At 41.4% G+C, this 18760-nt stretch overlaps 1 protein-coding gene across 4 annotated transcripts in view; it reads right to left on the bottom strand.

Annotated features, from left to right (window-relative positions):
- KIF24 (kinesin family member 24) overlaps positions 1–18760 on the bottom strand; it is a 372810-nt gene that overhangs the window by 129998 nt on the left and 224052 nt on the right. For all 4 annotated transcript variants that reach the window (XM_085628651.1, XM_085628684.1, XM_085628662.1 and 1 more), the window contains exon 10: positions 9528–9637. In XM_085628651.1, coding sequence (XP_085484777.1) covers positions 9528–9637 — 110 coding nt within the window. The remainder of the gene's footprint in view (positions 1–9527; positions 9638–18760) is intronic.

Below are 18760 nucleotides of genomic sequence, written 5' to 3'. Positions count from 1 at the left end.
AGGCAGAAACCACCTAAATATGATAGCGAGACAGATGTGGTCCAAGTGCCAAAGGCCGTCTTATTAGCGTTGCAATAAATGATCGATATTTTCGCTAAGTTATTACCGCAGCAACCAACTAATAATCTTGGCATGGGCTTGCCTGCTGCTCCCATCCTTCCACCTGCTCAACCTGCTTCTTTACCAGTTTCACTTCCTAGGCAGCCATCACCCCAACCTCCTCCTCCAATGCCAAGGGGATCGGTCCATCGAGAATACATGGATGATGTTTTACTCTAATGGTTCTACCTTTTCTGATATAGCAGGAGAGGTTAATGAGCTACCACCAGACGGTGATGAAAGGGATGATAATCACCTGAATTTTATTGCTCCAAGTGGAAACGACTGGCCAATTCCACAAGATGCTACAGATGCTATCTCTAAATTTAATTCGTTGATTGAAAGAGCTGCCAAGAAATTCAACCTACCAATTACCTCTGTTGATCAACCATGTTATCTTTATGACTTTAAAGAGCAACCTTGAAAATATGTAAAATCCATACCTATTCTTGATTATGTGTGGTCAGAATGTCTGAAATTAAAGAAGATACCTGCTACCGCTTCAGGTGTGATACCTTGTCTGGAAAAGTAATACAAAGCCCTGGATTCAGCTCCAGCTTGCCTCACTGGTCATACTAGACCAGATTCAGTAATTACTTCAGCGGCCTAAAGAAGAACCAAGCCCTCAATAACACTGTCATGTAGTCTGCCAGACAAAGATAGTAAGCGTACTGACAATCTGTTCCGGAGAATTTCCTCCATGGTGGCAGCATCAATTAAGACAGCCAATGCCCTGGCGATTCTAGGTCGTTATATTCACCAGATGTGGCATGATATATCTCCATTACTGGATCTTATTCCTGAGGATAAGAGGGAAATGGCAAGAGCTTTCCTAAAGGAAGGAGATCTAACCTCTTCTTTCTTTATTGACACAGCGATGGATGCTTTGAATACAGGTTTTCGTCAGTTAACAGGAGGGACTGTGTTAAGGGGGCAAGGCTGGTTAAAATCCCCAGCCTTCTGTTTTTGGTAAATATGTTGATTAAGTTTTGCAAGACCTTAAAACCGACACTAATAAAGTAAAGGTGTTGGGGCTGTTGCAGTATCGCAGATTCGGGACATCTACTTTTTGTGGCTCACGAAGATCACAAAATTCTGGGTATGACCAAGGATACTCCAATAATCAAAATCAAAAGCAAACCTATGGGAGGTCTACAGTAAGAAATAGAGGTTCCTCACAAGTACGAACCAATGATAATCAAAAGAAAGCCTGACTTTTAGCTCATTTCCTCATGTATGTCTGCTCCTCAGAAGTTGGGGGGTGGGGTGGGTGAGAGTTCCTCTTTTTGCTCAGAAAATAAGATCAATGCGTGTTACAAATTGTCTATTCAAGCCATACGCTGGAGTTCATTCAGAGACCCTCCCAGTTTGTCCACCAAGAAAAGCGAATCATCCTCATGAAGGAGCTGCACACGGAAATTCTCATACGTTTTTTCCAAAGGAGCCATAGAAATGATCCCCAAATCCCAAAGCAACTAGGTTTCTATTCCAGGATCTTCCTAATAAAAAAAGAAGACAAGTCAATTGAGGCCGATATTGGATAGAAGAGAGCAGAACAAGTTTCTAAATAAACAGTCAGTTTGGATGCTTACTCTGCAAGAAGTCCTCCTGATGATGGAGGAAGGGAATTTTTTTTACCTCTCTGAACCTTCGGGATGCTTACTTACCCAGTCATGGAAGTACCTTTGATTCTCAGTAGCTGGTCAGCACTATCAGTTCAAGGTACTCCGTATTGGGCTCAAATCCGTTTTGAGAATGTCAAAGACTATTGCTGGAAAGCAATCAGTTAAAGTGAAGCAATACAAGTCCAGGATAGGTATGATGGTATCATCTGCAGGTTTCATTCCGCTTTGCAGGCTTCGTATGAGACCTGTTCAGCAAGAGCTGGATTTGCAATGAAAACAGGTGGAAGGCTCATAGGAAGTTACGGACCGCGTCGTAAGGCACTTGAAACAAGCTCTGATGAAGTGGAAAATTCCAGAAAAACTAAATGCAAGTCCTTCCTTTTGACTAATAACAGAAAGGTTGTTACTCACCATGGATGCCTCCATGGACAAATGGGTAGCCCACCTGCAAGAGCTTTCTACCAGAGATCTTTGGTCAGATGCAAAGAAAAAGAGCCACATCAATGTGTTGGCGCTTCGCATCTTAAGACTCGGCTTACAAGCTTTCCTCCCCATATTGGCAAGTCAGGCGGTCCTAATCAGAACACAACATCCCTGTTATACATAGCCATGCAGGGAGGGACAAGGTCCAAGATTCTTTCAGAAGAAGCTCAGTTGCTGTGGAACTGGGCCGTTTCTCACAGGATAGACATTGCTGTGGAACATCTGCCAGAATGATCAGGCGGATGCACTCAGCCGGCAAATGACGGATTGTCACAAGTGGGAATTAGGACACAAACATGTGGATTACATATTCAATCAGTGGGGTCATCCCACAATTGATCTGTTTGCCACTCCGAAGAACAAAACATGGCAGTGCTTTGCAAGCAGGTTTTGGTATCCAGGGATGGTGGGCAATGCTCTTTTGATCAGTTGGACCAAGATATTTGCCTACGCCTTTACTCCTTTCCCCCTGATCACAAGGGATTGAAGAAGGTGAAGATAGACAATTGCACCCTGATCCTCATTGCTCCAGTGTGGTCTCACCAGTACTGGCACAGCGAGCTTCTGCATTTGGAAGGACCATCCAAAAATGGCAAGTATATAAGGAATTTCCAAGATACCCAAGAATGAGACCGATGATCCGCCATATCGTCCCATAGTTACTACAATAGAATCAACAACAGAGCCACTATAAATATGTGGGTGCCATTTTACGTCCCTATATACAGCAAATAACATTGTATATCCAAGATATTAGGGATATCATTAAGTAGATTGAGGGCATCCTTGTAATAGAAACCAACAACTCCTAGTTACCTTGGATATTGAATCACTCCATAGCAACATCCCTCAATGTGAGGCCATTGAGGCAGTCAGTTGGTTCATGAGACAATATAATGTACAAGGTCCCCGCATTTGTATCATAGAATGTTTACATGTGGTCCTTAAAGAGAACACTTTTGAATTTGGAGGTGACCGCAACAAACAAATCAAAGGAGTCAGCATGGGGGCCTCTTGTGCCCCAATAGTAGCAAACATTTATATGGCCAGATTTGAACAGAAGTTCATCCATAAGGAGATGCCACCTTTTTTTATCAATCTGTAACCCATTGGGTAAGATTCATTGATGATATTTTTTACATTTGGACTGGGACTATGGACACTCTAGAAGAGTTTTTGATTTAGCTGAAATTGTGTGATTTGAATATGAAATTCACAGCACACAAGAGTTGTAAACAGATAGAATTTCTGGATATTTTGATATGACACAACAAAGGCGTTTTGGAGGTGGATTTATATGTGAAACCTACAGCTAGAAACACATTACATTGCTTTACTTCAAGAGTTTCCATCCCAGGCCTCAAAGACAAAGTATCCCCTTTGGACAGTTCATTAGGCTCTGAAGTAATTGTTCAAATCATTCAGATTTTGACCTAAGATCCAATGATATGAAAGAAAAGTTAAATGCGAAGGATACCCAAGATTGTTAAAAAAAAACGTGCTTCTATGATAGAGATCACCTCTTACATAACACCCAAAGGTCCAAAAATGAAAAATTGGTATCTGTCATCCCTTACTGACTTTTAAATGAGGAGGTCCGTGAGACTGTGTCAACTGGCATATTTTGAATGGAGACGTGGACATAGATGAACAACTTCCCAGGCCTTTGTTTGCCTACAGGCAAAATAAGAACATAAAAGATCTGGTTGTACGTTCACGTCTGGCAAGCAAAACCAATTGGACCCAATCTTCGATATAGGGAGAGAACCCTGTCATAGGTAATTACAAATGTAATACCTGAAAGGAATGTGACATGGTTATAGAAACAGCTAGCCTTACTTTGAACAAATATACAGTACAATTAAAAGGTTTCACCAACTGTAAAACCAAGAATGTTGTGTACTTATTGTTATGTCCCTCCGGGTTAGGATATGTGGAAGGAACAGCTTGCCTCATAGCGATTCGCCTTGCAGAACATCATTCAGCCATCTGTACTCAAAAGTTAATGGCTCCCCTTGTGAAACATTACCTTGATGAACAACACAAACCTGAGGAAATACGGTAGATCATCCTCGAAAAAATCAGGACTAAAGAAGGATGTGACCCCTACAGAGATACGCAAAAGAAGGGAAGTATACTGGATTTTAACTCAATACTTATACACGAGAGTTAAATAATGAAATTTCATGGAAGAATGCAATCCGATATAGTGCAGGTTAATTCTTTTTATTCTTCTTGCACAATTTATAATTCTTTGCCTGGATGAGACTGCATCACCCATACTGCAATAGCTGCCCATATTATAATAATTTTATGGGTCCTTTCATAAGTCGTGTTCGAGTCTTGATGAGGCATGTGGGTGTTTGTTTGGTTTAAATAAATGCCTGTTCTAATATGGACGCATTAATAAAGTAATAGACATTTACTCCTGGCTCAAAAGATAGAGAACTCACCCCCTTGTTGAGGGAGTTTGAGTTTGTTTCTATCTCTATCTCATACATGTCCGTCATTGCTTTATACTGCAAGCACCATAGAAGGACCACGAGGTTGGCCGAGTGATTTTTAGATCGTATGGAGGACCCGGCTGCATCGTACGGGCCTCCTCCTTGGCGATTTCACTTTCGATCGCAGGCGTGTAGACAAGCTAAATATGCGTGTGCTCCCATCATTTGAGTATGTTGAATATTGGAGTTTATGAAGTTTGGGTTGAGTCCGCGCTCATTACTACTATTTGTTCCTATTTAGTATCTGAGATCTACCTGGACGGAAGCACACACGGAAGTTCTGCATATTTGTATCTAGGTGTGCTATCAAGGTAAGCCCGCTCTCTCGGCATTCCAGCATTATCAATATTGTAGTATAGACGTTTGTGCTAATTTTATTGTCATTTGCCATCAATCCTATTTATTTAGTACTCAAGACCCTGAAAATAAATACTTTAAAACATCGTAAAGTGACAGGGACGCTGTCCCACTAAAGCGTAGTGAACCAGGATTTTTTCGTTTGACCAGCAATTTGTTTCAAGTTTTGCATGACATGTAACCCTCATGTCAGGCGCTATTCTTAGTGATCCACCACAGGAACAACCTAATACTATAATTTGCGGTATGTGCGCTGTATCATTAGTCACTAGCACGCACATGAAGGTTACCGCATAATATGTATAACACATTCGAACATTTGTATTTCAGGATAGACAGTTGCCACATTTGTGTCAATCTTGCTGCATCAACCACGTTATACATATACCCCTGTGAGCAGATCGATGTTGCTCTCCTTATGATTCCACGTGAGACATGCTGGAGGTGAAAAACGGCTGTGCACCTGGTTTTATTCTTTTCTATCTATGACACTCTGGGTGTGAAAACAGTTGCAAATGTGGTTTTATTTTCCTGTCCTTTTTATTTATTTTTTATTTTGTTTTATCTTTTTTGCTTTTCAGCTCACAATTCCACTAGTTGTGTTGGTAGATCACATGCACTAGATCATGTGGTACATTTGGACAATGCGTGTGAACTACTATTATGAGAAGTTCTTTTCACTGGTGTGTTTCACGGGCAGATTCCAGATGTGTGGTTAATGGTTAGAAACATTGTATTGTTTATCTCATTTGACTTTCAGCGCTCTTATATCTTTAATTGTATATCTTACGGTATTATTTGAACCAACGAAGCATGGCTCTCCTGATGAAGGCTTGCGTGCCGAAACGTGTGTAGAGTGCATTGACCACTCCAACCATATTATATCTATCAACGGTTTATGACATTTGGCCTCTGGATTGCTTGTTATGTGGCACATTTTGTTTTATATATTAATAAGAAAGTATATGTTTTAGTGATCATCTTCTGTATCTATCAGGATCTGTACATCAAAAAGACATTGATTTATAAATATTGGAACCTTAATTTTTGATTATTGCGCGAATTTTATGAATGAGTATGGATTATGATAGATGTGGCCGATTGTACTGTATTGTTTTAGAATCGTACTATATGTATATTTATGTATGTCACGTGTTTGTCTACATTTGAGTATTGATAATAAAATAATTTTGCTATTTTTCTTAATTTATGTGTTCAAGAGCTAGGTCTATTATGAAATAATGTGTTACTAAGTAAAAAGACTGGTTGCCTGAGGATTTACACTATAGTTGCACCTGTCAGCATGTCCAGCATTCCTTTGAAGGTGCATCCCAGGTTATTGTCTAGACATCAGAGAGAGAGATTCTTCACCACGATCCCAAGTAGCTGAATTTGACAGCATGGTACCTGACCACCTAGAACTTGGCCATCCGGATCTCCCACAAGAGTGGGAATAGATTCTGGTGCAGGCTCGAGCTCCAGCGACCAATAATATTTACAACACTAAGTGGAAGCATTTCTCTGTTTGGTGCAGGATTAATAGTCATCATCTGCTTCAAAAACAGCCTTCTCAGATCCTGCCATATTTTTCAACTTTGACGAAAAGTGGCATTAAATATTCTTCAGTCAGGGTGCATCTGGTTGCAATCTTCAGATTGGGAAGGACTGACAGTTTGACATCTACTCTGTTTTCTCTAAGGATTATTAGACACATTTTTTTGTTGTGAATCTGTTTTTATTACGTTTTTACATAGATGCAGCATGACAATTACAGGCATTTGTACTGTTGGGCGGTTCAGTTGTTACAGATAATTTAAAACTTTATGAAAGGTATCTTCAGAGCTTTTCTATCTCTTCAACTCTTCAACATCCTTTATTTCCATGGGAGCTTAATAAAGTGCTCAGTCAGCTGATGTTAGCTCCTTAAGAGCGGATGTATAGAGCGGACTTAAAAAGCATTTCATAGAAGAAAGCACTACTCTTGGCTCTGTCATCTGCTAAGAGAGTGGGAGAAATTTACCATTCACCATTAGAAAACACTTTCTTAGGTTCACTAAGGACAAATTGATACTCCGAATCACCCTAAATTAATTCCTAAGGTGCCTACTGATTTCCGTTTGAATGAGCCTGCCATTCTCAGATCCTTCTTCCCCAATCCATCCTGAACAACAGAAAGATCATTTTATTCTTTGGACGAGCGTGGATGTCTCAGATTCTATATAGACAGGACGAAAGACATAAGCACATCAGATCAGTAATTTGTATAATTTGCTCAACCACAAAAAGGTCAAGCCCTGTCCGAACAGGAGATAGCTCCTTTGACCTTAACCTGTATTGCTTTCTGTCATGCCAAAGCCAAGTGTCCGCTCCAGGAAAGAGTGAGGGTGCATTCCACCAGCGGCATGGCTTCTCTGCAGTACTCTATGCTAGGGTGCCCTTGAAAGACACTACAGTGCAGCCAACTGGAGGAGCATACATTCACGCAGCATTACTGCCTAAACGTGGACACAGAGCTGTCACAGCAGTGGGAGAGGCAGTTCTGAGAAACCTGTTTCATTAAAGGTGAGCCTGCTCCCCCTGTGTTCTACTCTATAATGTGTACAGCTTGCTATTCTGATTCAAGCACGTGAATATATAAAAGATCCAAAGTTGGTGAAGAAGCTAGTTACTTACCTGTAGCGCCATTTCTCCAACATTGATATCTTTTATATGATCACATGTGACCCTCCCTCCTCCACAGTCAGAGGCTCATTGCATTCTATTCTCACACTTGTGCGTTGAAATCTGAGCTATGGTGACCTTTAAGGGGAGTAGGAGTGCTTAGGTGTCTACCTCATTGGCTGAAGTTTGGGTTCTTTCAAATGAGGTGGATGCGTTACTAAGCATACTATGTTGTTTCAGGCCTATGGGCTTTTTACATTAAATACTGGATGTTGTATATTTTTACACTGTATACTGCTAATTTAATGCACCGGGGATTCCCAGCCTGACGACGGGTAATGATTCAAGTATGTGAATATATAAAAGATCCACTGTAGGAGAAATGCTTTGTGATAATGCCAATCGATAAAAGATAGCAAACTTAAAAATCAATGGGATTCGATTCCTCTCCTAACATTGTAGGAAGAAGGTATGAGTTCTCTTCAACAACTGATTAGAGGAACAAACAGGTATTATACAAAGTAAATAGCTTCAGTGCAAAACAGTTCTATATTGTGAACAAGGTGTAAATCTTTGGCCATTACCTCCTCTTGCCAATTCTTCTGAATTGTGTATTAATATAAATATTTTGTTGAAAAGAATTCACTTGAATTCAAGACAAGGTAAACATTTGGGGCTGTGCCACAATCTGTTCTTCTTCCACTTCTTAGCTAGTTCTACAGTAAGTCTTTTTCTAATGCCTTCTGACCTTTGTTCATTGATTAAAATCAATTATATATACTTATTATATGATACATGGAAAATCTTCGAAACAGCTCCCCAAAACAGCTCTTACCTGCTTTTCTTTTATTGTTAATATTTCTGTTGCAATGTTGGTATTATTTGACCTCTGTTTAAAAGAAAGCTTCTTTTGACTGAAATACTTTCAGTAATTTCCTACCAATCAGAATCCTTCCACTGTGTGAAAGGCTATTGGGACGGTGGTCAGAGGCCAAATAGAAGCTTACATGGCCAGTCTTCAGGTTCTGGTTGACATGTCAACAAACCAGTATCATTTCTTTCAATTTACACCAGGTTTGGAAGCACCCTCTGTAAAGCTATCCATTCAATTACGAAATGTACTTTGATTCAGGTTTTTTCGCCAGATATTTTGGCTACAGTGGAGAGATAAGAAGTTCCATACTTTGCCTGTTAGGTTATAATGTCACAGTCCTGACAACTATCAGAGGATATGTGGCAAGGAGGTTGGACAAAAGTATTACGAGGTGCTTCCACCAGAATCCCGCACAAATTATATATGGTGGTGCTATGATGTATATTTACATAACATCTTGAACAGACTAGACAATCTTTCCCTCTATATGCTCTAGTGACCTTTCTCCTTTTAGTCTTTGCACTTGAGTTATGTTCAGTCAATTCTGTGTTTGAGATAACTGGAAACCAACTTCTGTCAACATGCTGATTGGCACTGCATGGATGTAGATATAATTGTTTCAGAAACTAGATGATCCTTTATGTCTAAGCTTCTCTGGATACTGGGGCAAATCAGCTAACGGAGAGGAGCGAGTTATAGAAACCAGCCAGAGTCAATAGAGGTGATATTGCAAACATCTTATGGGAAAAGATCAGGTGACTGCTTCATAATGAGAAGGAGGTTCATCTGCCCATACACTTAATCAAGCACTACCAAGGCAGCACTTCTAGGTAAATATAACATTTAGATGTTTGCCTCAATATGTATTATCAGCTGTATTTTCAGCTTCTTCAAACATGGACATTGTACTTTTTATATGCTCACCTGTCGGCGTATCGTAAGGTGTTGAGGGTGTGCTCTGTGGCTAGGTGGCTGGGGGATATATTAGCGATCATACAGGTCTTGGAGTTGCCAATGAAAGAATCCTTTAACACCTGGTCAAATAAAAACAATAAGTCACCAAAAGTACACAGTCATAAAATCTAGCTCTTGGGCTACAGGTTTGCACCAACAGAGGGGCGAGACAAAAACAAAAGGACATTTTTTATGTGCTTGAACCATTGTTAAAAAAAAAGATTAGAACTAGCCAATTCAATTGAATTACTTATTGTATTTGTCAATTTAGAAATAGACATCAAATCAAAAAAGTTAAAAAATGTTTTTGTGCAGCTGAAAATTAGCAAAAGTGAAAAGTAGAGTAATGAAACAATAGTGTAAACTGACATAGGACGTAATAGGGCACGATTTAAATTTAAGAAGCAATGTGGTAGCATTTAATAATTTAAAACACTTCCAGGTTATATATGCATTTTACACTTCATAGATTTTAGTGGTGGATTCTAACGGCGGTGTCTGCTTTTTCATATGAACTTTTTTGTGTTTACATATATAAATATATCTGTATATATTCGAAAATACCTAGTGTGTGGATAAATACATGTATGTATGTGTGGATATACATATACAGGTGCAAGAGAGAGGGTAAAAAAGGAGGGGAAATGGTAAGGTAAGGAGAGGGAGCATTCTCGGACATAAGTAGGCTCCAACAAGTAATTCCCTCCTACATTTGTACTGAAAATCTGCCCGACACTAGATTTATTATATTCATAGAATAGTTCATAATAAAGGCTGATTGCAATTACTGTTTTTTAATTATTCGTTTTTTCCTTCCGGTACCGACTATATATTTGAATAGGCCGAGTATACCGAAGTCTGAAATTTATCTGCTCTTAGAGGCCATTTTCATTGTATTTTTCACTCTATCCATTGACCTTGCTTTTTCACTATCTTTGTTTGTTTTTTACACAACATGCTTGCAACACTAATGGGTAATATTTTCATGGATGCATATAGTCTACTTATTATCTACACTTATATAAGGTTTGAGTGGTTTTTCTCTGATCTTCATATTTAGGTAAATTTTCTACTGTATATGACTAGCAAAGAAGATTCCACGAGGAGCTTAGAACAGAAAAACAAAAATGTAGGAGGTTGGAAAAAAAGTGGAGAAAAACACGAACTGAAGAAAATAAGAAAGCACATCATGAGGCTCAGACTAAATATTACAAAAACATCAAACTTGCCCGGAGGAATAGCATCTCCCAACAACTTGCAGAAGCAGGAAACCGATCCAAGGAATTATTTAAAATTCTTCAGGAGTTTGTAAAACCTACTGCATACAAAAGCCCTGATGACTTTTCCCAACAACTATGCGATGAAATCTCCCTGATCTTTGAAAATAAAATCAATTTGATCTACGACAAAATTCTATTGGCTGCCAATCAAAACAATAATCAAAATAGTAATACCTCTTCCCCCTCTATTTTGCCCATACGAAATAAAACCACACTTACGATATTTCCAGCAGTCAATGACTCTGATCTCACCTCCCTTATGAGCCATATAAAATCTGGATCCCCAGATGACTTCTTATCAGCTAAAATAACCGCCTCTTTGCAACCCTTGCTTGGGCCCCATATTCAAACATTGATTAACCATTCTCTTAGGGAAGGATCTGTACCCCCAGAATGGAAAAAAGCAGTGGTGAACCCAATCCGAAAGAACGCAGCAATTCCATGGACCGACCTCTCCAACCTTCGACCCATCTCCCTCCTACCCCTTCTCAGCAAGATGACCGAGAGACACGTAAACACTCACTTGTCCAAACACATCGAGGCAACGGAGGGCCTAGATTTTTCTCAATCTGGAATTAGGCCCAATCACAGCACAGAATCTGCACTCCTCTCAGTGACTGATAACATCAAGATGTCACTGGATGGAGGAAATTCAATGATTCTAGTGCTGTTAAATTTATCCGCTGCCTTCGACACAGTGTCTCATGAGATACTTCTCGATCGTCTAAAGGAGAGGGGAATAGAAGATGTGGCTCTTTCTTGGCTGGAAAGCTTTCTTTCGGACCGCCAACAGGAGGTAAGATTGGGCTCCCACCATTCTATCTCAAGGGAGCTCACCAAGGGAGTGCCACAGGGCTCATGCCTAAGCCCCACACTATTCAATGTGTACGTAGCCCCCTTGGCGGATATTGTAAGATCCCATGGATTCACTCCTGTGTCGTACGCTGACGACACTCAGCTTTTGTTCCCCTTTAAAATTTTGACGCCCGCAATACAAAAATCCTTTGCGGACGGAATGAGGGCAATATCTCACTGGATGGCCATTAATCGCCTCCAGTGTAATGTAGACAAGACTGAGGTAATGCTGTTTGGGGAGGCCACACTTCTGTGGTCCCCGGAATGGTGGCCCCCGGATTTAGGACCAACCCCAACCCCCAAACAGATTGTCAAAAATCTCGGTGTGCGCTTAGACAAATCACTTCTATTTAAAGAGCACACAAACCAAGTAGCAGGCTGCTGTTTTCAGGTCATTGGACTGCTACGACGAGTCTTCCCATTTCTGTCAGACTCCTATAGGAAGACTCTTGTCCAAGCCTTGGTTATAAGTAGACTGGACTACTGTAATGGCCTGCTGGTCTCTGCAAATGAAGAACAACTACAGAGACTACAGGTGGTCCAAAATACGGCTGCGAGACTAGTTCTCAACGCTCAGCCAAGGTCTCCATCACTCCCCCTCTTGACAAAACTCCACTGGTTGCCAATTAGACAGCGTGTAAAATTTAAAATCTGCTGCACTATTCACTGTTGTTTGTTTGGCAATGGACCTAAATATTTAAAAGAAATATTCAAATCCTACACACCCAGTCTCACCCTGCACTCCAGCAGTCTGCAACAACTGCAGGTTCCAAGGATAAAAAAAGCCAGGGAGGGCGAGCCTTGTCTTACAAAGGCCCCATCATTTGGAACTCATTGCCCCCTGCTCTCAAAAATACTACTAATTTCCAATCCTTTAAGAAGTCCCTGAAAACGTTTCTATTTGTCGCCTGTTAGGTTTCTCCCCCCTTCATTTCTCTGACTAGCATATGATCCTGGCTCTTTGGTAAAACGTAAGCGTGGAGATACCCTTCCGGGGGTTGACTTCCTGCGCTATACAAGAATATAAAGAAATAAAGAAATAAATGATGGTGAATCACTTTTTCTCAATTTGCCTTTGCCAACTTGATACTCTGACAGACAGATAGACTTTATTCCACTTTACAGCCTCTGATAAGAATTGAGAGAATGGCAGTCCCAACATCTGTGCACCACTGTAATGAAAATAAAACACAGCAGCGATGTTTTAGGAGCGCACACTAATACTGTACAAGCCTTTCCTTTTTCTGCTACTTTTCATGAAACTACTGGCTCTCTAGACAGAAAGTTACTTACCTATACACTGTGGTTCTCCAGTATTGATATCTTTCATAGATTTACATGCTTGTATCTTCCCCGTCGTCATGGTGGGAGTCTCACGGTATAATAAATAGATAGCAGTACAAAGAAAAAACTGCATCAGTAACATAGAGATATCCTATACTTAGTAACCCAGTGCCATCATTATGTGGTACAAATACCGACCAATGAAAAGCCAGCCCTGAGATCACTATCCCCAGCAGAGCCACCATACCTCAGATTTCCAGCCCAAGTGTGAGCCAAGAGAGTATCAAGAGGTAAAAGTGTTCTACCTTAGAAACGGGGAGGCGGGCGGGTCACATTTTAATCTATGAAAGATATCAATACTGGAGAACCACAGTGTACAGGTAAGTAACTTGTTTTTTCTCCAGTATTGAATCTTTCATAGATTCACATGCTAGTATCAGAATAGAATGCAGCATCTCCTCCGTAGAAAGCGTTGCCCAGGTAGAAACTCTATTTCCACATCATCAAATATCGTCTTTTACAAGAGTACCAGAACTCACAGATAATATACTGGATTGTGTGACTCAGCGTGTACACTAGTGAATTGTACAATTTAAAAACAAACATATTATGAGTCTTATGACCACAAAAACAAAACATAAATGAAATAATACCTTAAAGAAACCGTTGGTGCAGCACCGCCTGTCCCACTGCTGAATCGGTCTTCCACGCTGTGTCGAGACAGTAGTGTCTGGTAAATGTATGGACATTTGACCACGTTGCTGCCCTCAAATGTCCGGGAGCGATACTCCCACGAACAATGCAGCAGAAGTCGCCATCTTTCTTGTTGAGTGAGCTCGGACTGCCGAGGATAAAGGCCTTCCAGCCTTTTTGTGACAGAAAGTAATAGCCGAGGCTATCCATCTGGAAATACTCGATCTTGACAGAGCCAAACCTTTCCTGGGAGCAGTATACGCGATTAATAGTTGATTTGTTTTTCTAAAAGATTTTGTCCAGTCTATACAGAATTTTAGACATCTCTTGATATCCAATGTGTGAAGAGAACGTTCTGCTGCAGAAGACGGCTCTTTAAAATATGTAGGTAAAACAATAGGTTCATTGAGATGAAAGGACATTGGAACTTTCGGAATGAATTTCGGATTTGTTCAGAGTATTACTTTGTCTGCTTTGAACTGTAAAAAGGGTTCTGCTGTAGAAAAAGCCTGAATCTCACTGACTTCTGGCTGACGTCAGAGCCAAGAGTACAGCCACTTTCCAGGAAACACATTTCATGTCAGCTTTGTGAATTGGTTCGAAAGGTGGCTTCATCAGCTGTGTTAAGACTGTGTTAAGCTGCCACGGCACGGACTGTCATTTAATTGGAGGGAATTTTCTAAAAAGACCTTTCATTAATTCTTTAATCACTCTCTGCGACCAAAGCAACTTCTGAGCTGGCCTTCTGCGATATCTTGAAATTGCCGCAAGATGCACCTTCACCGATGCGTGAGATAGCGCTGCTTTGGCTAAAGCCAAGAGATATGTTCTGGAGACGATAGCAAGGGATGAACCGCTTGATCCATGCACCATTGACAAAACCTTTTCCACTTTGCAGCATATGTTTTGTTGGTAGACACTCCCCGAGAGTGAGAGAGAATATTGCAGCATTACTGAGGGATACTTAGAGATTTAGATTCGTACTCATGAAGTTCCAGGCTGATAAATTCAGAGTCCAATTGAGGATGAAGCACCTGAACTTTGTTCATGGAAATCAGATTGTGCATCAAGGGAAATTGCACCCGGGGAGCCACCGACATCTGTAGGAGCTCCGAGAACCAGAACTGCCTCGGCCAAGCCGGGGCTATGAAGATCAAGTGACATGGTTCCAATCTCATTTTCCTGAGAACCTTTGGGATCAAAGGGAAAGGGGGAAATGCATACGCAAACATCCCTGTCCAGCGAAGGTGAAGAGCATTCCCCAATGAGCCTTGTTGAGGGAATCTGCTGGCAAACTGTTTGCATTTTTTGTTGGTTCGAGTGGCAAACAGGTCTAATCCTGGGGTGCCCCAGAGTTGGAATATTTGCAATAGTGGATAGGGATGTTGATCTGCTGAGCAAATCTGCTCTCGTATTGCGAATCCCTGGGACATGTTGAACTTGTAGAGTGATATTGTGTTTTAGAAGCCATTGCCAGATTTCTTGCGCTTGTGCTGACAAGGGTTTCGATCTTGTTCCTCCTTGTTTCAGCAGATAAAACATAGTTGTTGTACTGTCCGTTCTGACTAGAACTGGGGAGTACTGAATTCTTGGCAGATTTGCCTGTAGGCCTAAAAATACTGCTTTGAGTTCTAGCAGATTGATGTGCAGTTTTGCTTCCTGTTTGCTCCAATGGCCTTGAATTTCCAGGTCCTGTAGATGCGCTCCCCATCCCCAGTGATATTGAGGTGGTTGGCGCTTCAAGATTGTCACTGTCTCCTGTTAGACTCCTGAGGTTTTCCGCTTGCCGAGGTCTTTCTTCTGTTCGTCTGCTGATACGAGGGACCGGATGATCGAAATTGCTGCGTACTGGAAAACTGACGATACCCCTGCTGTTGGTAAGGCTGGTACCGATATGATTGAAAGGATGGTCTTTGCTGATAATGACCTCGTGTTCCTCTGCCCAGAAAGGACTGGAATCTTTTCTGCTGCAGAGACCCTAAGCCTCGAACCGTATCCGTATCCTTTTTGATGCCTTGCAGGGCATCCTTCACATTTTTCCCGAAAAGGTTCTCCCCATCAAAGAGCATATAGATGATTTTTGCTTGCACTTCTGGTCTGAATGAGGTGGCCCTAAGCCAGCCCTGCCCGCGGAGTGCCACAGCTCCTGCCATTTGCCGAAATGCCACTGGCGATATGTCCATGGCTATGTCAGTCATCTCCGAGGCTGCTCGGGCCCCATCTTGAAGGATCTGTACGGCCTCCTCTTTCTTCTTCTCTGGAAGATATGATAATAAGGGTACCAGATCTGACCACATTTGTCTATCATATCAACTGACTATAGCCAGCGGATTAGAGGCCTTAATATATGCGGCCGCCATGACCGCAAAACATTTTCATGCGCCATCTAGTTTTCTACCCTCTTTGTCTGGGGGCGCTGAGCATGCCGCAGCCGGGTTTCCTGAACGTCTTTGAGCCGCCTGCATCACAGCAGAATCCAGTCTGGGATGACCTATCAGGCAAGCTGTGGACGATTCCGGGGCTTTAGATTTCTTTTTCTTTTCAATTCTCGGAATCGAGGCTGCAATGGAGGCTGGATTCCTCATGATTTTTAAGCCTTCTTCCCAAATATAATTGACGACAGGGATAGTTATGATTGATTTCCTGGCAGAATCTTTGAATTTATATAAGAAACATTCTGTTTCTTTTACTGGAAGAGAGAGATCAAAAAGTTTTGAGGCTCTTTCCATGAGTTCATGAAATCCTCAGATATCCTCCGGTGGGGAGTTTGCTGGAGAAGGTGATGGGGAAGGAGATGATGTAGCAATATATTGGTCCCATTCATCTCCCACAGGCTCATCCTGTGTCAATTCCCCTTCCTCTGGTTGGTCTTCTACCTCGCTTTCTACATAGTCGTCTCTGATGGTTATGACTTTCGGAGGTGGTATCTTTTGCGAGGTTTGAGGTGTCTGCGCTTTCACAGCCTGAGAGGCGCCCTGCGATTTACTTGTAGTATCAGACGCGGGAGCATTGGCTTCCGGAAAACTGCGATAGTAATCTGAAATCATATGCCGCAAATCCATTACCAAAGATATTGGCATGGAAATAACCTCTTCCCTTGGGGATAGATCCTCATCCTCCTCATATTCGAAAGTATCATGAAAAGCTTCATATCTTTTTGTGCTTGACAGAGGGCGATCTTTGAAAGAGAATTCTTCTTGCCCCACTTCAGGTTGTTCCTGGTACTCCTCCTCATCTGCATCTTGGCTTTTTATTTTAAGTTGAGATGGGCTGTAGGCAACCCCATAAGCATCATCTTCTTCAGACTCCTGCATCTCCAGCATATTGGATGGAGTAAGCGGCAAAATTCTCGTCCAAGACAAAACCTCTGCTGAAGGCTTCCCTGATTTTCTTTCCGTCGACGGAGGAACCATTTTAATACATATAGACACCACCGCTGTTGGAGAGTTTGGAGACTTAAAAGTCGTTGATGGAGCGGTCGTCGACGAGGTCATTGTCAGAACCGTCGTCGACAGTGTCGTCATTGTAATGGTCGTCGACGGAGCTGTCGCTGTTGACAGCATTACCGTCGACGATGCTGTTGTCGTCGATGTCGTCAACGTCTTCGTCGGCATCAGCATCATGGCCACTTTAACTTTCGTCGACGGGTTCGACGATGGAGCCTTCGTCTCCTTAGATTTATTGAGAGGAGTGTGAGGCACTGAAGAGGATGCAGACTCCTTTTCCTTAGATTTGGTAAATGTTATTTTTTTAGAATCAGACTTCGACTCAGAAGGCTCCACCTTCCTTTTTTGAGAGGACTAAGCCTTTTCCTCCTCCGAACCGGAGTCAGAAATGGCCTTCTTTTGAAGCCATAAAAGCAAGCGTGCCTCTCTGTCTCTGAGTTTTTGCAGGAAAAGTCCTACAATGCTTGCACTCCTTAGGGACATGCTTAGGATGAAGGCAGTATAGGCAATCCTTGTGGGGGTCCTCTGAATACAGTCTGGCCTTCCCACAGGATCTACAAGGCCTGAACAGCCTCTTTTTAGAGCTATCAGACATTTTAAACTGAAGGCAATACCTTCTTTCCAGAATAAACTTGCTATGAAATAACAGGTCAAAAGTTCACCAAGTAACAAAACTGAGCAGAGCTCAGGGAGACTCCTTCTCACACGATGGCGTTTGGAAATCTGAGGTATGGTGTCTCTGTTGGGGATTGTGATCTCAGGGCTGGCTTTTCATTGGTCGGTATTTGGACCACATAATGATGGTACTGGGTTACTAAGTATAGGACATCTCTATGTTACTGGTGCAGTTTTTTTCTTTGTACTGCTATCTATTTATTATACCGTGAGACTCCCACCATGACGACGGGTAAGATACAAGCATGTGAATCTATGAAAGATTCAATACTGGAGAACATAGGTTTTAGTTTTCTTCCGAGCTTGGTCATACACACGTGTGGACGCATGGCTGACGGAATTCCATACTATTCTAAAGTTTATCTCTTTATTAAACATTAATTAGCACAGCTTTCTGAATCATAAACTGCAATGTTAAAATAAAATTGTTTAAGTGGTGAATTTACAATGTTTTTATTTTTCTGTATTTTTTTTTTTTATTGTTTCACCAAGAAGCTTTGATCTGCGCAGTAGTGGTTTTTGGAAGCCTCCTTTCTTTAAGTGCTTGTGTTGGCAATGCATTTATGAAGCCACTGCCCACCAGTTCGGCAAGGAGAAGGCTCTTTGCATTGACCACATAAATGGAGATGAACAGGGAGGTCTTCTTTTGAGACAACATATCATTTTGTAATCAGTGGTTTTACAAACTCAGCAGATTTCCTATAAGATCTAAAGAAGTGATTGATGTGCACCTTATTTAAGTGAGTTACAAAGCACTGTAAGATCTCAGTAAGACTCTCTCCCCATCTCACCACTTCTGGCATAAGGAATGCAGTACTGATTTTAACTAAATATACTTCTGGCGTTGGACCCTGAGAAAGCCAGGCATTATTTGCATCCAAATACAAGATTCTTTAGAACAGAGTCCAAAAAGCAAATTCATTCTGTGTCTATAAAACAAGGATACATGAGATCTCTTTAAAATTCACTG

Source organism: Triturus cristatus, chromosome 2_1 (genome assembly GCF_964204655.1).
Source record: "Triturus cristatus chromosome 2_1, aTriCri1.1, whole genome shotgun sequence".
Classification (NCBI taxonomy): domain Eukaryota; kingdom Metazoa; phylum Chordata; class Amphibia; order Caudata; family Salamandridae; genus Triturus; species Triturus cristatus.
The sequence above is the reverse complement of the archived record's forward strand: the minus strand, read 5'-3'. Positions and strand labels throughout refer to the sequence as shown.